This window comes from Miniopterus natalensis, chromosome 5, assembly GCF_054644295.1.
Source record: "Miniopterus natalensis isolate mMinNat1 chromosome 5, mMinNat1.hap1, whole genome shotgun sequence".
Classification (NCBI taxonomy): domain Eukaryota; kingdom Metazoa; phylum Chordata; class Mammalia; order Chiroptera; family Miniopteridae; genus Miniopterus; species Miniopterus natalensis.
The window spans coordinates 75,579,020-75,603,118 of NC_142085.1; the positions used below are offsets into that span (position 1 = coordinate 75,579,020).

Here is a 24,099-nt window from a genome sequence, read left to right on the forward strand (position 1 = left end):
TCTAATTACGCATCACGGGGTTTCACGCCGCCTTCCAAATCCTAGTGGGTTTACCTGGCCGAGCGCCCGCGACCCATCGGCAACGATCCAGAACGGTTGCTATGGCGACACTGCGGCTCCGCCTCCCGGTTCACTCACACAGCACGCTGGGAATTGGAGTGCGTGAAGGCGGACCCTCGCCGAGGGGCGGGGCCGCTTCCGGAAAGGGCTTCGTGTTCCTCGTGCCTGTCTGGACTCCCTGCTTTCGTGCCGCAGAACCCCAAGTGAAAACCCAGCTGTGGGTCCCCCTTTCCACGCCCGCCGAAGGCATGGCTGAGGGCGGGCCGGGCGAAGCGACGCGGCGCCGAGAGCGGAGCCCCACGCGCGCCTCCAGCGGCAGGAAGGGGCGTGGCTCCCGCCTGGTTGCGAGGCCCCGCCCCCCGCGTCACTTCCGTAAATAAAGGGAGCTGAGGCGGCGCGGGGTCGGGATGTGACCCCGGCTCAAGGTGCCGCGGTAGCTTCGGCGCTGCAGCTGCGGCGGCGGCTTCGGAGGCCCCCGGGTGTATGCAGGTGGAAGAAGACCGATCCCCTCCTTCCTCAGGTAGGAAGTGTAAGCAGAGGCACCCCCGCAATGTCCCCCTTTAGGTCCCTCCCACCACCCACCTCTGGCCTCTGCTGGATTCGGGGCCGTGAAGGCTGCGCCGGTTGGGGGAGCGAATGAGGTGGAGTCTAGAGGTGCGGTGGTCCTGCGTGGAGGCTGCGGTTCCTGATCTCAAAGCCAGTGTGAGTAGACTACGAGCGGTTTATGACGGCCTTTTCTAAATGGATGCTTGCAGCTTGGTGCACAGGAAGGATTTCTGTGCTCTTGTGGCAGATACTGCCTTCCAAACACGGATAAATTCGAGCCCCTCACAACATCTTAGTTTAGATCACTATGGGTTTATTTGCGTTGCGTTGATTCCTACGTTTTTTTCTTTTTCTTTTTTTAGTATCAGCAAATGTGTATTAGCATTAAGTTCAAAGGCCAGTGCGTTTATATCTATCATAATTTTACACAGGTCCTTGCCTCTTGGGAGAATTTATATACCATCGTCTCTATTCAGTTTTTTTAAGGTTCCATTTCATCTGTATTGCATGCTGAAACAACCCCAAAATGCCTGTTCTGTTACTAAAAATGCTTTTTTAAAGGAAAAATTGTGAGCCAAGATTTCAGGGGATTTTCAGTCGGTATCTGGGACTAGAGACTGGGTGTTAGAGGCCTTCCTTTAAAACCTCTCCCTCTTTGGAGGTGTCATAGTTCCAGTTATGATTGTCTAGAGTCAGCCCGAGCCAGCTGAGCACAGTGGTTTAAATTCCAGTGCTACAGGCACCGATTTCAGACAGTAGCAAAACATCTGCTTTTATTAGAATTCTTAATTGATTATTTTAGGAGTGATATCCAACTCAACGCACAAAAAAGGCCTAATGCTCCTAAGGCACTTTAGGATCTGATGAGGTAAAAAGCCATATAAATTTCTGATGATACATGAAGAAATATAATTAAGAATAATTTAATATTATACATAAATAAAAAGGAAATGTAGGGGGATGCTTTTAGATGGATGACTTAGGAAAATAAAGCCGGTTGATATATAAAGTAAGGGGAAAGTATTGGGTAAACAGAAGGCCTTCCATATATTCTCTATGGAAGGGCCAGCTGTAACTTCATAGTGTAACTTTTTTTATATTAGCAAAGCTAAACATATATAATAAAGTTCCATGTTTCCATGGAAATAGGTAGAGAAAGTATATTAAAAATAATTACAGAGTACATTTAATTTTACATAACTTTACTTGATCAAGGAACTAGAATCAGTATTATCCCTAGGCAGACACTTGAGTTTCTGCTTGGGAGTTGAAATAAGGTTTCTAGTGACCAGTTAAAATGCAGATACCCCAGTCAGTTATACATCTGCTTGAATCTAGTTGGTTCTTCTAAGAATATATTTTAGAAGGGAGACCTAAAGGACACCAAAGTTTGAGTCAGGCTGGAAATAGCATGTGGCTGTTTCATTTATTTTTTATATATTGCTCCCCTTCAGTACCGTAGGTTTTTGGAGGCCAAGGACTTTGCCTTGTTCACTGCCATCTCCCCAAAGCCCAGAATAGTTCCAGGAAACTGGGATGAGTGAGTAAAGAAAATGGTGAAAAAAAAAGTCTGACAGTTTGGCTTAGGGCCTCGTGTACAAGTACAGCAGATTAGATTTAAGGCCTCCTTATTCTAACTTTCTCTGACAGCCTCTGAACTTCTTGATCTCCTTTCAGTCTATGAAGTGGGTATGCGAACCCTTTTCATTCGGCATATTACAGCATACAGGTATAATTTTGTTGTATTTCCTTAGGTCATAAGAAGCTGGCTTTGGTGCAATAAGGAACTTAAAACAATGGAGGAGCGGAAGGTGAAGAGGAGGAGTCCTAAGTCTTTTAGTGCCCACTCTACTCAGGTTGTTAATGCCAAAAAAAATGCCATTCCAGTTAGTAAAAGCACAGGGTTTTCAAATCCTGCATCACAGTCAACTTCACAGAGACCGAAGTTGAAAAGGTGAATTTTTTTCTTATTATCACAGCAAAATGCGATTAAATACTAAATCCTGTAACTCTTACAATATTTTTTCTCTTGACTTTTAGAACAGTTGATGCACGTATTATATGTGATTTAGAAAAAAAATTATGAAGGTTGAAGTGTATGTATAGAGATTAGAAAGTACAAAATGGATGATGGGTTTGAGGGTCCTTACTTTGTCTCATAATTAAAATAAACAGAGCAAGAAAACTTGTAGACAAAGTTGATGAGCTAGCCAGAAGTGGGATAAAGGATGTATGGTTTTTTGTGCATTTTTAACTAAGATGAGTGTTTGTGCGTTGGTAGTTTTTATTTTTTAAAAAGTGTGGTTTCATTGTTTTTGTAGAAATGATTTGTATGTATTATAAAAAATTCAAACACAGGAAGAATTCAGAGCAGAAATTTAAAACATTAAAATCTCATCACCTAGAAGTAGGGGTTCTTAAGGATATTGGGCTTTATCCAGCAGGCAGTGCAAAGCTATTGAAGGGTTTATATTAAGTAAATTATATGATCTGATTTTACTTTTTCAAAAATTGACTTGGCTGCTCTGTGGGGAGACTTCGAAGGGGAATCAGAGACAACACATAGAGACAGGAAGACCAGCTGGGAAGGTGTTGAAGTAGTTCAGTCAAGAGGTAGGGTAGTGGAGGTGGTGGAGAACTAGAAAGATTAGTTATATATCTATGGTTATAATCAGTATGTCTTCATGACTGCATGTGGTGGCCTTAGGAAGTTGGAGGAGTCAGGGTTAATAACAGGTTTTTAGCACGCCGTCAAATGATGATGATTACTTTATATGTCTTCCTTTCCCCTTAGACTGGGCACTCTTCCATGCGATGACTGATGTCGGTGCATCTTTATATATCCAGTATCTGGCATAGTGTCAGCTACAAAGTAGGGACTCCATAACCACTTGTTGAACGACTGATGGTTCAAGAAACAAATAGGGTAAAGTTTAGAAGGGAAAAGTGTATATGTTTTACTGAGAAATAAAATATGAAACATAGTGCCCTGGCTGGTGTGGCTCAGCTAGTTGGAGCATCATCCCGTGCACTGAAAGGTCTCAGGTTCGATTCCTGGTCAGGGCATATACCTAGGTTTCGGGTTTGATCCCGGTCGGGGTGCGTAGGGGAGGCAATCAAACAATGTTTCACATTGATGTTTCTCTCTGTCTCTCTCTCCCTTAAAAAATATATGAAATGTAGGATAGTAAAAATACCAATTCTCTTTTTAGTTTTTTATGGTCCAAAGAATTAGCATATTATATAAATGTATAAACCAAACTTTTTATACACCTTAGTAGTTGTGTTTTATACACTTGAGATTTTTCACAACCTGTTCTTTTAGTTTATGACTTGAAATTACTGGTTTATTTAGTACTGAATTTGTTTTGACTTGTTTTTAAGGGAAATTCCATTTAATTCACAAATTTTGCTTAACCTAGAGCAGTCTGAAAATAATCATCTCTTTTTAAAGACAGTTATATGCAATCAATTTTTTAATTGCATCTGATTTGCAGAGTGATGAAAGAAAAGACGAAACCTCAGGGTGGTGAAGGGAAAGGTGCTCAGTCAACCCCGATCCAGCATTCCTTTCTCACTGACGTCTCAGATGTTCAGGAGATGGAGAAGGGGCTGCTCAGCCTTTTGAATGATTTCCACTCTGGAAAACTTCAAGCATTTGGTAAGCAATAGATGTTTGTGTTTACCTTTTTTTCCCCAAGATGTTTCCATCCTATTTTCTGCATGTATTTTGCTATTCCTTTTAAAAGTGTCATTTTCTTCTGTTAAAAAAAGAGAGTCCAGAGGCATAAAATGCAGTTCATCTTAGATTTCATTTCTTAATTAAGTTGTACTGCTGTGTATACAATTGAAAATATTACATTGTGTTTCTCATGTTTCATAACATACACGCTTCGTGAATATTTTCCTTAAAGGAGGAATTCATAATTGGTTGGCAAAGGATTTGTGGTTGAAGTCCTTATATGACTATTAATTTCATTGAGATTATTATATAATATTGGATCACCTTATGCATATAGGCACAACCCAAGGACACAAACAATGGTGGGGAGAGGGACTGGGGAGGGGGGTGGGATGGGGTGGAATGGTTCATTGGGGAGAAAAAGGGACATCTGTAATATTTTAAACAAAAATAAAATTTAAAAAATATATATTGGATGACTTGATTCAAATGACAGTTGTCAAGTTGGAGATGATTATACCTAAGGGGTAGTTTTTTGTTTTTTAAATCTTTCCTATCTAATTTGTTTAGTGTCCATGGTCATTTCTTAGATCATCATTGTTTTCCTGGTCAGAAATTTGATTTAGCATATCCAGAAAATATGCAGTCATTAACAAAGTAATTCACAAAAGAAAATAATCGATTTATTTTGCAGCACCTACAGTTTAAGGGTATTTCCTCTGGCTTAATCTTTATTAATGTTCTGGAATGTTCCCCAGGAAATGAATGTTCCATTGAACAGATGGAACATGTTCGGGGAATGCAGGAGAAATTAGCTCGCTTGAATTTGGAGCTCTATGGGGAGTTAGAGGAGCTTCCTGAGGATAAGAGGAAAACAGCCAGTGACTCTAATCTGGATAGGCTTCTTTCTGATGTGAGTATAGTTCTTTTTCTTTATTCTTAATAAATATTTCTATTGAGATAAAATTTACGATTTTAACTATTTTAAAGTATACAATGTAGTAGTTTTTAATATATTCACAATGTTGTGCAGACATCACCACTAATTTCAGAACATTTTCATCAATCCTAAAAGAAACCCAGTAACACGAAGTTCTCCCCTCCCACCATCCCCTAGCAGCCACTAATCCACTCTCTATGTGACTTCGCCTATTCTGGACATTTCCTGTAAGTGGAATCATACAACATGTGGCTTTTTGTTGGGATTCTTTCACTTAGTGTAATGTTTTCAGGTTTTATCCATGTTGTACCTTACTCTTTTAATTTTAAAGAAATATAGGTCAAAGAAACTGTGCATATATTCTGAGAATGCTGGCAAGTCTTCAAGCTAAGTACTAGCTTCTGTACATATGTGATAAGATCTTAAGATGTGTGTACTAGCTTGCTACGCTGCCATAACAAAGTACTGTAGACTGGGTGGCTTAAACCACAGAAGGTTTTTTCTCACAGCTCTGGAGGCTGAAAGCTGAAGATAAGGCTTCTCCTGAGGCCTCTTTCCTTGGCTTGTAGGCGTCCATCTCATTCTCCCTCTGTGAAGGGTGCCTGTGTCCACATTTTCTCTTCTTGTCATGTTGGATTAGGGCCCACCCTAATAACCTCAGATTAACTTAATTACCTCTTTAAGAGCCTGTCTCCAAATACCGTCACATTCCGAGGTGCTAGGGGATAGGACTCGAACGGGAATTGTGAAAGGACGTAACTGAGCCCCGTAACACCGCCTGTGATTCTTATACTGAGAAGTGTAGACTAAACTTGCCCCTTTAATCCTTTTTGGAACAAACACAAAATTGAAGTCAGTGTACTTTAGTTTCAGAATAGTTTCCATAGTCACCAAAGACATTCTATTGCTTTTCTCTATCTTTTGAATAAGTAAATGTGAGGGACGTTACTTGCCCATACTTTAAAAACTTCATGCCTTTACTTTTTATTTCAAGTCTGCTGTGTTCAGTGTTGCAACTGTTTCCTTTTACCAGTTCCTCTTGACAAATATAAGCTTACTTTGTAATACACTTAGGGCAGTGACTGTGGTTGCGGAAAATCATACCAAATTTGAGACCAGAAAGCCTGTGTTTAGTCCAGGGTCTGCATTTGTAACTTGGAGCAATTTAACATTTCTGTAACTCAGACTTTTCCCTCTAGGCGTGATTAATTCTACCTCATACCGAAACTGAATATCATGTGAAATCTTTTTGTAATCTGTAAAGGTTTTAAACATTTTGATTATTAAAATGGCAACTTTTGAAAAAAATTAATATTAGAGATTATAATGATTCATGATTTTAAACATACTTAGAAAATTCCAGTTTTTATCATCTGATTTAATTTTCTTCACATAGTCTTATTTAATAAATGCTAAAGCTACTTTTTAATTATTTTGCATAAGTGAATTTCCCAGTCTGGAAATTTTTGAAAAGTTCTTTCTTTAATATTTTGTTTTTTCATTTAAAGAAAGTTTAAATGAAAAACATTTATTTAAAAATGTACGGTTATGATATTGTATTTCTCTTATAGAAATTAAAATTAAATGTGTTTCTTTGTGTTACAGTTAGAAGAATTGAATTCTTCCATGTATCCTTTGCCTAATATTAACATTCAAAAGTCTACAAATTATAATTTCTGGGAAATAGTCCCAGTCGTGTTTTAAAAATGTGCTTTTTACATATAGTGAACAAAGGTACCCACTACTGTTTACAAGAGCCATCTTTCTTCCCCTTTGGTTTGCCAAATGTAATTCTCTAGTTGTTTTGTTTCTGGTTTGTGCTGCTTTACTTTGTATTGTTTTTGTATTTTTAAAACAAATTTAAAAAAATTTTTTAATCAAGAGAATTGAGGATTAAGCTAGTTGTCATATAAATTATTTTGAATCTTAGATTCTGAGGCTAAATGGCAGTTGGATATCCCGATATAGCATGCTTAACTTAATATTATTACATAGAATATTTTAAACGCATAAAATAGAATAGCTTGTGAAATGAAATTTTCATAATTAAGTGTACAAAACATATCATAGGAGTTGCTTAAAGGAAACCATGTAGGTACATGTAAAATATTCAGGTTTTGACATTTCAGTTTAGAGCAATTATTTCAGGAACTTTCCAAGATTTTTTTTTTTTGCATAGTGATAGGCACAATGTGAGGTACATAAGAACAATAAGAAATGACCCTACCTATGAAATAATTTAATTTGAGAGCTAAGACATCCCCTTTCAACCAAAAATGAGATACTAGAAAGGATATTGTAGAGTCAAGAGATTTAATTTTTGAAATTTGGTTCCACGTTTTGGTAATGTAACGTTGGGCGAATTGTTTAACCTCTCAGTGTCCTACTAATATACTTACGGTGATTGCTACATATAACAATGTGTATGTGAAATTTTCCAAACCACATTTTATATATATATATGTATATATATATATATATACATATATATATATATACATATATATACACACAAAGTGTGTGTGTGTCTGCATGTATATATATATGTTTACATATATATGTAAATTACTATTATTACCATAACACATGCTGTTGTTAATTGCTGAATTTTAGTCTTGAGTCAGTGATCTTTTTGAAAGTCTTCAAATTCTAGACATAGTATAATTACTTTACTATATTTAATAATTGTCTCATCACTTCTAAGTTTCTCAATAGCAACATAGGCACTTTCCCTTTAAACATATTTCTTTTTTTTAATGCCTGTCTCTTAGCTCCTGAGTGTAATTTCTAGAAATTTAAAAGAAGTACTTATTATAGAATGAACCTTCTTAACTCATGAATTCAGACAAAAACTCCATTTGACAGATGCACAAGATGTTCCCAATACTTCTACCAGCTAAACTGAAATCATCTGCTTTCTTGTGGTTTGAAGAAAAGCAGCATTCTTTCCTTTTCCAGCTGAATCCAGCAGCAGAATCATCTTCCACAATCAGGAATTAAAGTAATTAAAGTGCAAGTGCAATGATCGTTTTCACATAACTGCTTTTAGTACCTTAGACTTGCTGTAATTCACCATAACTGGAGGCCTAGGCCGTGTCGAAGGCTTCGTCAGGAAACGTGGTACAAAGGTTGTGCTGCTCTGCTTATTGTTGTTGCCTTACGGGGTTATACTTGAAGTGCATTGTGCTCAATGTTGTTGATAGGGCTGAGATTTATCCTTCCTGAGCTCACCGAACTTAATGCCACTCTTGTTCTAAGTTGATGATGCACAGGCTTTTTGTGGCAGCCCAGCTTCAGTTTACGTTAGACAATCAGTACACACACGGTGTGTCTGCCAATGGCCAGTGGTAACAAAATGTTAAATGAGTATTTGTGAAATTTGCTATTTTTAATAAAGTGGTTGTTTTAAATTTGTCTCTGTTGTCTGTTTGGAAGAAGCCTGTAGTCTTCAATCTGGGAATAGGAGAGTTCAGTTCTCAAAAATAAACTGTGCTCATAAAATTTGAGGTTCTGAAACTTTCTTGCAAATTTTGCACCTTTTGCACATTTAAATGTGGCTGTAATAAAAAGCATGTTAGACCTTGATTTAAATCCCCATTCTGCTCCTTAGCTGTACTTTCATGTACATTTACTCAGTTTATCTGAATTTAATTTTTATTTTTACTGTAAAAGGTTAATAACCAAGTCCTAGTGGTTGTTATGAAGTAAAAGAGTGTGTACTAAGATGCTTAACACAATAGCTGACACCAGTAATGTTCAGCAAACATTAGCTTCATCACCCTTTTCAAACAGCTTGATTGAAATAATCCATATACCATAGATAGCATTTACCATTTTCAAGTGTACAGTTCAGTGGTTTTTAGTACATTCAGAGAGTTGTGCGCCCATCACCATATCTAACTCATCACTCCAAAAAGAAACCCATTAACAGTCACTCACTCACCACCATCCAGAACCCCCAGGGTTTGGTAACTAACTGGTAATCTACTTTCTGTCCATGAATTTGCCTAATCTGGACATTCTCTTCAAGTGGAATCATACAGTACACGGTGTTTCGTGACTGGTTTCTCCTACTCAGTGTGCTGTTTTCAAAGTTCATTCATGTAGCATGTATCAGTACTTCATCTCTCTTCACAGCCAGATCATATTCCATCTTCTGGATGTATCACATTTTGTTTATCGGTTCCTCGCTCACTTGCCCACCTGCCTTCACTGTAGAGAAGAGGCCTCCATGTTCCTGCCTCCTTTTTTCCAGGCCACAGAAACAAGCACCTAATTGGGGGTGGCGAGAGTCGGAACCCACTAAATGATAATTTTTTTAAATGATGGTTTTAGTAATTTGGGAGAATCTGAGTTAAAATAATTTTTTTCAATTTATCTAATAAGTCTTTTTAATATTCCTGTTATAAATGAGAAAATCACTAGAAGATCAAATACAACCCAGGAAATGTTTCTGTCGGGTTGAGAGAGTAGGGACTAGGGGGGAGGGGACAGCACGCTGGGGCCTGACACAATAAAAGGAAACTGCCATGGGACATATTTTTCTTGGATGGGTCCTGAGAGAGCAAAGCAAAGCTGTTTCCTGTGGGTTAGTGACAGCAGCGCTTGGCCTTGTTCATTCATTTGCCCTTTGCGTCAAGGGACCCCACGTGGGCCCCAGGTAACTATCTTTTTACACAACTTAACCACGTTAAAGGCAACTGGGGGGAAATGAGGTGCCTGGCTTAGAATAAAGTTTATTGTATGGATGTTGCATATTTCTTATAAATTTCAATTACAGGTGACTTAAAAAATACTAAGAGCAAACTAACTTCCAGACTTCTTAAACTTGTTTATTTACAAAAGTTATATTATTTAGATGGTTTTCTAACCTGCTTCTCATATTATGCCTATCTTTCCATGGCAATAACTATTCATCTGCATAGAAAGAAAGAAAACACATCAAGGCTTCACAATAACTAAAGACATTCTGACCAGAATCGTTAGAAACCAACGAAGAGGATGCCTTTTGGTTTTGGTGCCTTCTGCGTAATTCTAAAATGGACAACAGTGAGGCAGGCTGTTCTGAGGGTTTACCGGAGATAAACCCCACCTTTCCCGTCCCGCGCCTTCAGATGGCCAGCTTGCTCTGAGACCGAGCAGACGCCGGCTCGGGCACCCAGGTCCCCGCTGCAGCCTGGCGTCTTACCCGGGCTTCTGGGTGCTCAGGCCAGGAAATCCCAGTGCTCATGTGGGTGCCCCCCCCAACCCTCAGGGCGGAGGGGGCGGGGCCCTGTTGTCGGGTCCCTATGGAAACAGCCCCCCCCCCCCCCCCCCCCGCCCCAGGCTGCAGGGGAGGTCTAGCTCCTGATTTCCCTGCAGGGTCCGAAAGCTGGCGGCTGCTCCGCGCGGGTCTCCGGCCGCCTCCCGGAGGTAAAGCCCTTGGCTGTGGGCGCATCTTTTGCTTGGGGCGCCCGGGCTGGTGTCGCTGCCCCAGGCGGCCTCGGGACGGCCCCCCCCCCCCCCCCCCCGAGCAGCGCCGTGGGGGGGGGGGGGAACCCTGCAGAACCTGAACCGCCGCGTCGTTATCCAGCAGGAGGCGCTGCGGAGAACCGTCTCCGGGGGCCGGGCTGGCGCGGGACAGGGCGGGAGCGCTCACCCCGGAGCGCTCGCGGGTAAGAGACGGAATCAAGCCGAGTTTGGGGCCACCGTGGGAGACACTGGTTTTCACAGGACTCCGAAGTGACACCATCAAACTCCCTCCATCTGCCAGTTGTCACCCTCTTTCCTGCCATGGAGTCCAAAATGTAGAAAGTGGGGTGGGGGCGGGGAGAGGAGGGGAGCCCCCACCCCTATCCAAAGGAACACCCTGCGGGAGGTGAGTTTGCGCGTCACAGCCCGCCTCACCCCTGGCCCAGCGCAGGGACTGTGTTTCTCCCCGCGCCGCTTCGGTGTTTTGGGGGAGTGTGGAGCTGCTCAGGTTCTCCAGGAGCGTGGGCGGGCGCCCTGGGCCTGCCTGGGAGGTGGGGAAGGAGAAACTTCTGCGGCGAATGCAGTTCGTGGTTGTGAGCGTGTAGCTCTGAGCTGATAGGCTGAGGTTTGATGAAGAGAAAAAGTAATTAAACTGTGGTACTTAGGTATATTTATCTTTTTAAAAGGACGTATGCTGTGCTTATTAATAAATCTTGCCGTAAGTATCAGAATATCTGGGCATCATCTGTATTAAAGGGAGCACAATCCAGCAGTTGTTTCCAGGCCCACCTTGACATTCGTGCACCCCAGGAACCTCAGAAATCATGCTCTAACAATTATTTCAGGGAGAGAAAGTAGGATGAGGAATTTGAATGTTTTAGAGCAACATCGCTGGTTATTTTTCCTGAATGAATGTAAAGAGTACAGTTGCTTGTCATAAGCTTTAAACTGAGCAAATCCAGCATTTGATTATGTGCACTTTTGGCTATCCAGTAACACATTTCCTCAAAACATGCTATCACTTTCATTAATGTGTGCATTTAGTAAAAGTTATATACCAGCTTATGTTCAAAACAAGTCATGTTTTTACATGCCCTGAATAGGACATTTTATTTAACTGGAATAGTCTTTAATTTCTGTTTTTTCACTAATCACATGCACTTTTCTTTCACTCTGTTTCTTGTCTGCCACCTTTAGAACCAGATTACCTCTTGGGGGCATATTTAAAGGATTAATTTTTTTCTCCACCCCCAGTAGTTCATTCCTTCTTTGTGTTTTAGGAGGAAGACTGGCTAATACACTTTTTCGAATGCATAGAATCTAAAAGTTTCTTAAGGAAGAAATGCCAGGTGCCTATTTCTAAAGGTATTAGAAGATACTGGTGACTGCCATATTGTAGGCATAATCCAGTCAGTATTCTGGCCCCAGAGTGAATTCTCATCTCAAGTAAGTGCCCTAAAATACTTCCCTGTCTTCCAATTCGCTGTCATGAAACAATAATCTGTCAGAGCTACCTAATAAGTCAGTCCTAAGCTCACTGTACCATGTAACTCATTTAACGTAATGATGGAAATTACTAAGAAGATCACGTAAGTTGATAAATTGTCACAGTGGTGACACAGTTGTCAAATCCTAATAATCAGTGAAGGAGTTTGGCTTTTTCTTAGCTGCTAACTTGCCTTTCAGCCCTCAAATTTGGAAAATTGGTAGAATGTGAACAATTATTCATTTACTCACCAAATACTCATCAAATTCCTACTCGTGTGCAGGTGCTATGTGGTAGGCAGTTTCTAAAATGACTCCCAATGACCCCAACTTTCTGGTGTCCATGCCCTTGTGAATCCCTCCCCTCAAGTATTGGCTGGACCTGCTTCTAATGCACGAGTGCCAAAGTTTTCTGTAAAGGGCCAGGTAGTAAATAATTTTAGCTTTGTAGGCCAATGGTCTCTTTCCCAGTCACTCAGTTCTGCTGTTGTAGTTATATGATTAGCTGTGTTCCAGTAAAACTTTATTTTAAAACAAAAATGAGTGGCAGCAGTGATGGCCTGCTGACCATGTTTGTTGACTCCTGTTCTGACTAATCACAAGTGATGGCATAGCCCAGCCAGGCGTGGCTCAGTGGTTGAGCATCAACCTAAGATCCAGGAGATTGAGGTTCGATTCCTGGTCAGGGCACATGCCCGGGTGGCAGGCTCCATCCCCAGTCGGGGGTGTGCAGGAGGCAGCCGATCAGTGACTCTCTCATCAATGATGTTTTTATCTCTCTCTCTCCCTCTCCCTTCCTCTCTCTGAAATCAATAAAGACTTTTTTTAAAGTGATGGTATATCACTTCTGAGACTATGTTACACAAAGACTCTGGCTTCCAACTTGCCTACCCTCTTTTGCTCTTTCACTTGCTCACTTGGCCAGATGCCATTTTGTGAGCTAAGCTATGGAGAGGCCCTATGGGAGGTGAGCAAAGAACTGAGGTCCTTGTTCCAGCTGCCCATAAAGAACTGAATCTGGCCAACAACCACTTTCATGAACTTGGAAGTAGATCATTCCCTAGTCTGGCTTTGGGATAACTTCAGCTCCCGCTGACACTTGGATCGTGAAAGACCCTGAGCCATGCCTTGACTCCTGACAGAAACTGAGATAATAATGTTTGTTTTTTGAAGCCAGTAAGTTTTGGGACTGTTTGTTACACAGCATTAGATTTGTTACACACTAGATAACCAATAGACACTATGATAGGCTCTTATAATAATGAACAAGAAAAATGCTACATACTATTTCCTCCTCTTGGAAATATTAAAGTTTCTAAAACATCCTACAAAAAGAAACATATTTAATTTTGTTCAGTCAAGCATTTCCCAAGCAAACTGAACCATGGATCCTGTTTTTCTGGGAAACATCTATAAATATCTTATGGAGCTACTATTTGGAGAAATAGAAAATGCTTGACTATGAAAAGAAATCATTTCATTTGAAGAAGTAATGATTGTCAGCATGCCATTTCTCCCTGGGTTGAAGAGTCAGCAAAATTGACATGTTAGAGAATAAAGATAATCCTGTGATAATTTATCTATCCATATCTATATTTATAATATCTATATCTATATATGATGTTCTGTACACCCGCAATGGTTGGTTCATTGTGTAATTTAGTCATCCCTTAACATGAAGTATAATAATTTTGAGAACTTGCTAAATAAAAATCCCTTCTGTCGCCTCTTGGAGGGATTTCGCATAACAACAGCTGGGCATCTTACGAAACTCAGGATTTGTTTTGATTTAATGTTGATTCAGAAGTAGGTATTTAGTTTCCACATTGCTATGAGGTTTTTCTCTGAACCACACATTATTACACTATAGTTCACCAAGATACATCACCGTCTTGTTTTACACATGAGGAAACTGAGGCTCAGAGACTAATTACTTGTAAAGCTTCAGTTTTCGGGGTGAGGTGGTGAGAGCAGGGATCCAAATTTGGAGCTGTCGTGTTGCCCTTGTAATATTTCTAAAATTGTGCTAATATGATATGTCTTTCCAATATGTTCGTTTTCAAAATATGCTTCTATCTGATGAAAGTGTAGTAAGAGTAGAGGCAAATGTTTGTCGTTTTCTCGAAGTCTCCGGCTCTGCAGTCGAGTGTTTTCAGCTATTCCAGGCCCCATTGTTCACCCTCCTTGGAATTTATAGCAACAGACGGTTGCTTAGAAACGTAGACATTTCTGATGTTTGAATCCCAGCTAGACTTTCACTGACAAGTGGTCAGAGAATTTGTGTTTTAGTATCTGCAGTACTGGACATAACCTCCTGAGACAGCTAAAGCTGCTGAAGTGGTGGTTTTCTCACTTAGATCGATCCAAAGTCTGTTTCTCTGACATCATCCATTGGTTCTACTTTTGTCTTCTGGGGATTCACAAACCATATGTAATTGATTATATATATAAAAAAGCCTTCAGTTAGTGTGTGTGTGTGTGTGTGTGTGAAAGGGTCCCTATTTCTTTTCTCTTTTTTTAAACAGATACTCTGTTTTCTATAAGTGGAAGAATTCATCTCTTCCTCTTTGATTTATCTAACCAGTGTTCCCTTGTTTAGATGTCTGTCTCCATACTCATACCATGTCATCCTGTTACTCCAGCTTTATAGTGAGTCTTGATATCTAGAAACACATCTCCCTCCCTGGTTCTTCCAAACAGTCTTGACTATTTTTTGCCCTTTAAACTCTCATAAATATTTTAGAATCAGCTTTTCAGATACGCACTCCCGCCCCCCACAATATGTCTTGGGATTTTTTATTTTTATTTTATTTATTTATTTATTTTTTTAATCTATCTTTATTGATTTCAGAGAGAGGAAAGGAGGGGGAGAGAGAGAGACAGAAACATCAATGATGAGAGAATCACTGATTGAGCCCGCAACCCGGGCATGTGCCCTGACCGGGAATCAAACCGCGATCGCCTGGATTCTAGGTCGACGCTCAACCCCTGAGCCACGCCCGGCCGGGCTCTTGGGATTTTTTAAATTGAGATTGCATTGAATCTATAGATCAACTTGAAAAGAATTAATCTTTTCATTCTTTTAAGTCTCTAATTCATGAATAAAACATATCTCTCCTTTTATTTTAGTCTTTAAAAATGTTTTTCAGTAAAGTTTTATAATTTTCTTTATAAAGTTTGTAGCTTTGATTTCTTTAGGTACTTCATAATGTTTCATATTATTGTAAATGATATCTTTTTTAAAACATCTTGGTTGAAAGAAGATATAGAAAAATATGCAGATCGTAAGTATAGAACTCAATGACAAAATGACTCACCTGGGCTCCCACCACCAGATCAGTACCAGCACCTCAGAATCACCTCTCATGTCCCTCCCTGTCATTACCCTCTTTCTCTCCCTGAAAGTAACCACCATCCCAACTTCTAACACTACAGCATAGAACTTTGCATAAATTAAACCATACAAAATGTATTGCTTTGTTTTCAGCTTGTTTTGTGTAATGTTTTATGTGTGTGAGTCCTACATATTTTTGTGTGTAGCAGCAGATTGTTCACTGATGTATAGCACCCTGTTCCATGAATATGTGACAACTGTAGATGGATCCTTGGGCTTTTCCCAGTTTGGAGCTGTCTGATGCAGCTGTGAATATTGTTATGGATATATCTTTCACATGCTCATGTTTTTCTGTTGGGTCAAGTGTACGCACATGTTCAACTTTAGGAAACAATGCCAAACCATTTTTGAAGTACTTATGTCACACCAGCTGTACCTGCGAGCTCTGGATGCACACCAACACATGGTTTTGTCAGTCTGTGCTGGATAACATCCCGTCCTGACATTTAGTAGCTTGAAACAGGAATCATCATTTTTCATAGTTCCATAGGTTGACACAATCACTCCAGTTTCTGAGTCATTTTCCAGCAAAGTGAAAGACAACTCTGGTTTAGATTCACTTTTGGGTGCAATTCGGTGAGGACAGAACAAATTAGGATGGCTGGGCTACAGGGACTTCCCGGGTGTATTTGTCTGGCTGATTTCCATGGACATACATGTAGATGAACTGCTGTAGTTATTTAATTCCTATAAGGACAATATCAATATCCTGGATGTTTCTAGGTGAGCTTAAAGAAACATCTATTGACATGAACCTATAGTTTCTAGGCCCGGAAGGAAAGGATCTGCGGAGATGTCAGCTGGGGATTCTTCCAGGAAGACCCTGGAAAAGGAGAGCTTCCACACAAGATTCAGTGCCTGGACACCGTTTAGCAACAACGCATTAAACAGACAGGTGAGTTACAGACTCTAGAATAAAACAAGCGTAAATTTGTAAGGCTCATTTACCTGGGATATATTGGGTCTCATGTTGCCAAAATTTTTTTTTAAAACACCCCTAAAGAATTTAGTTTTTGAGTCACTTTGAACAAAAATAAACCTATATTTTTCTGCACTGAAGACGGTTTCTTCTCACCCCAATCTCTAACTCCTACCTTACGGAAGACTCCAGATCTGTTTCCCCTTTCCTTTGTACCTCCAGGGACAAGATAGAAACCTCCAGAAAACACTGTTTACTGTGATAGGAAAGAAAAAAGATGAGGTGCTTTTGGTGGTGTGGAGAGTGTTAATGTACAGGGGTGGGCAAAAGTAGGTTTATAGCCCTGGCCGGGTGGCTCAGTTGGTTGGAGAGTTGCCATGTGCATCAGAAAGGCTGCAGGTTCCATTCCCGGTCAGGGCACATACCCAGGTTGTGGGTTCAGTACCTGGTTGGGGCGCCTACGGGAGGTAACCAATCCATGTTTCTCTCTCACATTGATGTTTCTCTCTCTCTCTCTCTCTCTCTCCCCCCTTCCTCTCTCTCTGAAATCAATAGAAATATATCCTTGGATGATGATTTTTAAAAAGTAGGTTTATAGTTGTGAGTTCATGAAACACAGAGTTTATTCTTGTATTATTTATTTATTAATTATTATATTATTTATTTGTATTATTATTGTTGTTGTTATTTTGTATCCTTACTTAAAATTTATCTTTTAGGTAATGGCGGCTGGTAATTTACCCCGCCCCTGTGTATTTCTCTCTGTTTCTTTAATCCTCTCTTCCCTCCTGTGCCAACTGTGTGGTTCCATGGCCTGGGGATGTCCCCTCTGAAAGGTAGCGCAGGATGCAGTCCTTGGACGGCTCTGTCAGACCTTAGTGGAGATGGCTGGCTGGGCCCTCAGAGCTCCTGCGAGGCTCAGGCCCGTTCACAAGGGAAGGAGCCCATCTGGGCTGGACCCCAGGCCCGACTGAGTAATAAGCCAGTGAGCTTGTATATGGCATCTCAGCAAAGTTGGTCTGAAACCAGGTTTGGGGGGGATACTGGCTCTTGGTATATGTCTTTCCTGGAGACATCTAACAATGGCTCTGTAGCAAGATTTATTAACTTTCCTTTTGGTGGGTGCTCTGAAGATACAGGACTGTGGGTTAGTGAAATCATACCTACTTCGAAGGGCCTTGTTTTCCCAGTTCAACAAGGGTAGCCTGTTTGTGTTTTCCAGATAAAATATTTGGAATCTGTTTCCCCAGGCCACCTTAGCCAAGGTGGAAACAAGAGCCAGGGTTCTTTACCTCTTTGTTCTGAAAGAGGCCTCCTTGGGCCCCTCTGTAATTGTATCTCCACCAGCCTCTCCCACCAGCCCACCCAACAAGCCTAGGCTTGTCTGTACCCTGGATAAAAGCAGGTCACTCCGAAGGGAGAGGCCTCCACTGCGCGTGGAAAGGGCTTTGTGGACTGTAAATGCTATGCAAATATGAGCGTGAGGTAGCTAGATTGCCTAAGGATTGCTTAGCAACTCAGACTGTATGAAACTATACAGTAAAATGCCATTTACCCCCCTTTATAGCTCTTTCAGGAAAGAGTTGCTCTTATAAGTCATTGGTTTGACCTCTGGACTAACAAGCAACGTCAAGACTTCTTATTCGCGATACTTCTACGATGCACTAAATCACAATTAAGGTAAATGTAGCTTATTGATGTGATTATCATTAGTTCCCTAAAGAAAATAAAATGTAGTAAAGTGCTTATATAACCTTCAAGGGTTTTTTTCCCCTAGGAAGAAACAAAGCCATTGATATTGGAGGGTTTATAAACAGACTCTTCTGCTGCTTTTTCCTTGAGGGTGACATAGAATCGCTGGGGCTTTAACATCTTCATTCCTCAGTGGGATGTGTAGTTTTTGCAAAAACATGTAAATAGCTTCAGCCAGAGAATGTTTCACATTCCCTTAGTATTTTAATTCCCTTAGTATTCCCTCCTCGGAACTATCAGACAGACGGTGTATCAAGTAGCTATCTGGTACACAGGTAGGCACTCCATAAATATTGGTTACATGAATGCATGTATCTGAAAAATATCTGAGAAGTAACCACAGTAGCAACACTGAGGAGCAAAGGCAAGACTTGCACAGCAGTGGTCCCTGAGGACCAATGTATCCTTGTTCTTGTCCTGACACTTCTTCTGTTATGTCCACAATTTGCTTTTAAATCCTCCAGCAAAGACGGTGTGACATTTGAAGGGGTGAGTTGAAATACCAGGGGTAGGGGTGGTTAGCTAGCATGTATTGGAAAGATCACAGTCTCCGCTGTCACCAGATACTTTGCTAACTAACATAGCAAATATCCAACCTTCGTTATTATCAGAGCAACCAGTGGCTGGTTAACTTGTCAGATGGATGTTAGAAATGGAGACTCTCTGGTGAAATTAAAGATGTGGGACAGACCAAAATATTCCAGAGAGCCCTGCAGCGTGCCTGGACACGGTTGAAGAACCCAGCCCGGCTGCTAGCAGGTGCTTGAAAGGATGGCTTCCCAGCTTCATCCCCAAGTAAACAGCTTTGTCAGGCTGGGGATTTCTGGTAGCCTGAGGTCAACAACAAAGGTAATGATAGAGTCCTGTTTCTGGAACTTGTACTGTTTCTTGTCTTTGCTCAATTGAGTGAACCTTTCACCCAAAGGACAGGGAGCTGGGACTTAAGCCTGCAGAAGAGACCGTGAGCACTGGTTTGGGCTCATTTGCTAAGGTTTGCTTAGTAAAACTCTAAGTGTGGCATCACCTGGTGTGAGTGGTTTTCACTGCAACCTGATGGTGAGGTTGGGGGGACTCTGAACTTCTTCGGCAGCTACCAAAAAGTAAGTACTTGAGACTTGTGCAAGACCAGATTGGCTTATATGAGTTTGCAGTACCTGCCTCCCACTTTTTCCTGCCCATCTCTTTCCATCGGCCATTTCCCCTCTCCTAGCTACTGGCTCACCTTCTCCGTCGTCAGCTTTCTCCTGCATCCTTGGGCGCATAGTGGGTTGGTAACTCTTCCTTTGGAAGTCACTGGAGAGAGACAGACACCTCCCTGGTGGTGTTGGAAGAAGCTGCAAAAACAAGCCACAGAAAAATAGCTCTTCGGTCAATGCTTAAAAATCAGGGAAGGGAACTTTTTATGACAGTCATTGGCTAGGTTTTCTTTTACTCCAACTTAACAGCTTTCGAGATCAGAAAATAATAGACCAAACCCCATATCTGTAATTGCTTGGTGGCGCAGTCTCACGTGTCATAGACCAGGCAATTTTAGTTGTAACCACTAGAGGTCACGAGAGAACTTCTGGTATATTTTGAGGCTTATTAACATTAGGCCTGACACGTTGTCACTGGAAATTGCACCCTTTGTCTGGTACCTGAATTCTTCTTTCTGTGGGACTAGGATATGGAACTAATCTGCTCAGTGAAATTGCTTTGCTTTGTTTCCTAGCAGCTGTGTGTCTGCAGAGAGCTGTTTGTATTTCACAGTTCCTCAAAGCTGTTATTACATATTCTGGACCGCTGATTTTAGGGGAAGTTGTATGTCAATTCCTGGTCTCTAGACTTGGCACCCTGAACCCATCTTTAACTTGTGGTGGTGGTTTTTGTTGTTTAACACCAATCAGTTCACTCCCCAAAGTCTGGATTAAGTCTTTCTTATACTACTCCGACCTCGTTTCTTTCAGTCAGTCGTTCCTTCTCATCTACCAACGTCTACATATCCCATGTGCCCGGAGTTAATCCAGTCTCAACTCTGCTCAATTTTCATTAAATCTTAAAAGCCCAACTCATTTTTTTTTTTTTTTAGATTAAGGTTAGTGTAATCAACTTTCTTTTAAACATCTTTATTGGGGTATAATTCACATACAATAAAATTTATCCATTTAAAGGGTCAAGTCAATGGTTTTAGTAAATCCAGAGCTGTACAAGCATCACCACAATCTAAGTTTAGAACAGTTTCATCACCCCAGAAAGATACCCCCTACCTGTTAGCTGTCACTCCCCACCTCCACCTTCCAGCCCTGGGAAACCAGGAATCTACTTTCTGTTTCTATACATTTGTCTTTCCTGGACTTTTCATGTAAATGGGATCAGACAATATGTGGTCTTTTGTGACTGGCTGCTTTCGTGTACTGGAATGTCCTCAAGCCTCATCATTCCGTGGCATGCGTCAGCACTGCTTTCCTTTTGACAGCCCAATAATGCTCCACTGCGTGGATGTGCCGTATTTCCCTCTCCACTCACCAGCTGACGGGCGTGTGGACTGTTTGTGCATTTTGGCTCCTGTGTGTCATGCTGCCGTGAGCGTTTGTGTACAGTGTTTCTATGCGGATGTGTTTCTTTCTTTTAGGGGTATTCTTAGGAATGGAACTGCTGGGTCAAATGGTGACCAGGCAATCAACTTTAGTTATGAAGTGTTTCGTTTGAATCACAGATGTTCCAATAGTCCTCGCTCCCCAGTCACTGCGGATAAACTTGTGAATAAATGAGAGAATTTAGCATTGTTTGGAATGCCTGAAATCTCTAGGCATGAGCCACGTTATATTTGTGCAAAATACCTTGTTTTCAAGGCAGAGAAGCTATTGTTCTAGATGTTTTGTTTTGTAATTTCTGAATAATATTGTTTTAAAAACGCAGGTAGTTACAGCTATAAAGCTTAAACAGGATACTGCAGTTGGAGTCAGAATACGCTATCACAGTTTCCTTTACAAGTTTCTTCTTCATCTCTGCGAGCTATATTCAAACATCTAAGATTTTTCTTTCTTAATATTCCATACTGTTGTGATTTAAGAAGATTTCTTCAGTGGGGTTTTATGACATTTAAGACATTTTCCAAAGGTTCAGCTTCTGAAACCATCCCTTTGGCAAATGCTCCCTCTCACCTCGACTTAAATGTCACCTCTCCTTGGAAGCCTTCTCTACCCGCTTTTCACCACGGGCACTTTTTACAGACCTCGGCCATGGCATCTCCCCAGTACAGCATGCTTATGCGGCCACGTGCCTAATGGTTTCCAGTGGTGTCGTCCCTCTGCCACTAGACTAGGCTGACCTTTCCCGTGACTCCTTCAAGGAAACCGGGCTGTGTCTGCCACACTTGGAGAAGCCTCTGAGAAGTTTGCGTCTGTCTCCTAGCCACACTGGTGAGACCGGTTTCCACTGGCCTCTGCTCGGTACCAGGTAACGCCCCACACAAAGGCCTTTCAGTCCAGGGCTGGAGCTGTGCGAACTTGCAGCTTTGCCGGTGGGTGGGGTCACATTCATGCAAATTCACTCCCAAGAGATGGATTTCTCTCTCTCTCTCTCTCTCTCTCTCTCTCTCTCTCTGTGTGTGTCAGGGGAAAGGGAGATTCATGATCAGTGAAGGATTCACTCTCATTATTTGATTCCCTCCGAGCCAACTGGAGATGGTGTTGGAGGGCAGGAAATGCACCAACCTACATACGTTAAGAAAGCACAGCCCCCCAGGTCCCCCTGCAGCACCCCCCCCTCTTCCCAGGCAGCCCCTGGAGGGCTCGGTCAAGGATGTGCTACCTCAGTTGTGAACTGTGAGGGAAAACTATGTCAGTTTTTCAGGGACAACGTACTCCTCGGTTAATTCTGAATATAGAACAGCTGCGTCGCTGCGTGTTCCTGCGCGCCCATGTGGAAGAGTATTTCTGCGTGGACGCAGTGGAGAGGAGAGGGGAGTGTTAAGAGACACGCTGGGTTTCTAAATATCTAACACAGTCTTGAAATTGGGGTCATCATGGCTCTTCCCTCCCCTCCGCCCATAGTCTGGACACGCCCCTGTCCTTTCACCTAGATCAGATGGTCAGAGGCAACCGTATGAAATATTAGCGTTTGTTATCGGGGTGGTTTTTAGGGGTGGCTGAAGCTAAGGAAGAAAACCCTTGAGTTTCAAAGGAGAAACCCAGTGTAGACCCCCAAGCCGTTTAATTGTGTGAGGATGGGGACCGGAGGAGAGTGGGTGGTGGGAAGTTCATTGGCTTCCACTAGGCAAACCCTTGCACTTGAAGTTCTCACTTCCCATTTTGTAGCTGGTGTCTCTCTACTTAATCGTGTTTCACTTACCTTTGTAGCACTTAGCACCAGCTGACATAATGCCACACACAGCACTTGGTTTATTTCCTGGCCGCCCGGCCGCTGGAGTGTAAGAGCGCCTTCTGCCCCTAGCTCTCAGAGCAATACCAGCTGCACAGCAGCCGCTCAGTGAGGGCCCGCGAAAGGAACGGAGGTGTCTGCAACACTCCCACTGCAGCAATAACAAAAAGGCCATCCGAAAAAACGTGTTCATTTGGTAGTTCGCAGGAGGAGAAAGGTTTTCGAGATATTACAACTTTTTTTAACGGAAGCGATTACTAATACTTTGCTTCATTCAAGACTTTTCATTATTTAATTGATTCCAGGCCTCTGTAAAGCAATCCAGAAGGAATGATGCACAGCGGTGCGACCTAGGGTGCCGTGTCACACAGCTCCGCGGGCTGCTGTGCCCCACTGTCGCCTGTGTGAACGGCACCTCTGGACGTTCATCGGGCAACTTCCCAAATGCAGCAGCTCCGATGCTGCCACCGGCCATTTATAAAACACGTGATATTAGCTTTCAGATCCACCAAGTGTCCTCTTAACCTCTGCGTAGGAGGAGTCACATTCACAGATAATTCAGGGGGAAATGGAGACAAGGTTTTAAGTGACTATCTGTCTGTACGCTGTGTTTAAGAATGTCTTTAGGAGATGCCCGGGAGGGTTAGAGCAGAATCAGTGTAGAAGTGGCTGCCCGGGAGACCCAAGTGGCCTAGCAAGTCTGAGGTGCAGAAGTAGCATGCCCATAGGGCACAGTAGGCATCCGTGACAGTTGTCATCTTTCCTCCTCCTCTCTATTCTTTTGATTTCATGGTCAGAATGCTTTCAAGTGCAAGTAACAGAAATGGAATTCAAAGCAGCCTAAGAAGAGATGTGAATTCATTGATGTAAGATTTGTCTAACTTCAGGCTGGGCTAGATCCTTGGAATCAAACAATGTTACTAGATCTTTCTCTCTCCGCACCCCCCCACGCGCACTCCTTCCCTCCCCTCCCCCTCTTTCCCTCCCCAACTCTCTCTCTTCCTTCTCTCAGCTCTGCTTCCCTATCTGTGTTGTATAAAAGTAAAAAGGTAATTGCCAGGCCATTAATAAGGAAATCATAAATTTGTATTAAAGGGTAATAAAAAATAACCCTGGATAAATAGGTCGATGAACCGTGTTTAAAGATGCCCATTCTCTCCAAATTAATCTTCAAGTTCAATGCAACCTCAGTAAAAATCCCCAAATTGGACTTCCTTATGGACCCTGAGAAACTGATTCTAAAGCTAACCCAGAAAAGAAAATAAACAACGACGGTTAAGAAAAATTTAAATGTAAAGAAAAATGAGTAGGAGTTGTACTGCCAGATAATAAAACAGCTTTTACCCAATAACAAATACTCCTTATAACCCAGCATGATCACTTCCAGGCATTTATCCGAAGAAAACAAAACCACTGATTTGAAAAGATATGTGCGCCCCTATATTCATTGCAGAATTATTTAACATTCTCTAAAATTATTTAAATAATTTTAAAATTATTTAAAATAA

General features: G+C 41.6%; 2 protein-coding genes across 3 annotated transcripts in view; both read left to right on the top strand.

The window, feature by feature from the left end:
• The first annotated feature begins 472 nt into the window (after window positions 1–472).
• Window positions 473–8,638, top strand: CCDC28A (coiled-coil domain containing 28A). Of its 2 annotated transcripts, none has more exons than XM_016204912.2 (6): window positions 473–580; window positions 2,361–2,560; window positions 4,104–4,267; window positions 5,047–5,201; window positions 6,834–6,856; window positions 8,074–8,638. In XM_016204912.2, exons 2-6 carry the CDS (start codon window positions 2,403–2,405, stop codon window positions 8,126–8,128), a joined length of 555 nt encoding a protein of 184 aa, XP_016060398.1. In that variant the 5' UTR covers window positions 473–580; window positions 2,361–2,402; the 3' UTR covers window positions 8,129–8,638. The 2 variants fall into 2 exon arrangements, with proteins under 2 accessions (XP_016060398.1, XP_087673777.1); XM_087817651.1 differs by lacking the exon at window positions 473–580 and adding an exon at window positions 3,401–3,651 and having other exon boundaries at window positions 2,471–2,560.
• Window positions 8,639–16,167: 7,529 nt separating this feature from the next.
• The window catches only part of ECT2L (epithelial cell transforming 2 like), a 48,993-nt gene continuing 41,061 nt past the window's right edge, over window positions 16,168–24,099 (top strand). The window contains exons 1-2 of the mRNA XM_087817653.1: window positions 16,168–16,453; window positions 18,045–18,157. Of these exons, the coding sequence (XP_087673779.1) occupies window positions 16,352–16,453; window positions 18,045–18,157 (215 nt within the window). The 5' untranslated portion in view covers window positions 16,168–16,351. The remainder of the gene's footprint in view (window positions 16,454–18,044; window positions 18,158–24,099) is intronic.

Excerpts from the sequence above, each read along its gene's own strand:
- CCDC28A (XM_016204912.2), top strand. The coding sequence starts at position 2,403 with ATGGAGGAGCGGAAGGTGAAGAGGAGGAGTCCTAAGTCTTTTAGTGCC. Across the intron at positions 5,202-6,833 it reads TGGATAGGCTTCTTTCTGAT|TTAGAAGAATTGAATTCTTC; the intron begins GTGAGTATAGTT and ends TTTGTGTTACAG. Across the intron at positions 6,857-8,073 it reads GAAGAATTGAATTCTTCCAT|ACAAAAACTCCATTTGACAG; the intron begins GTATCCTTTGCC and ends TCATGAATTCAG.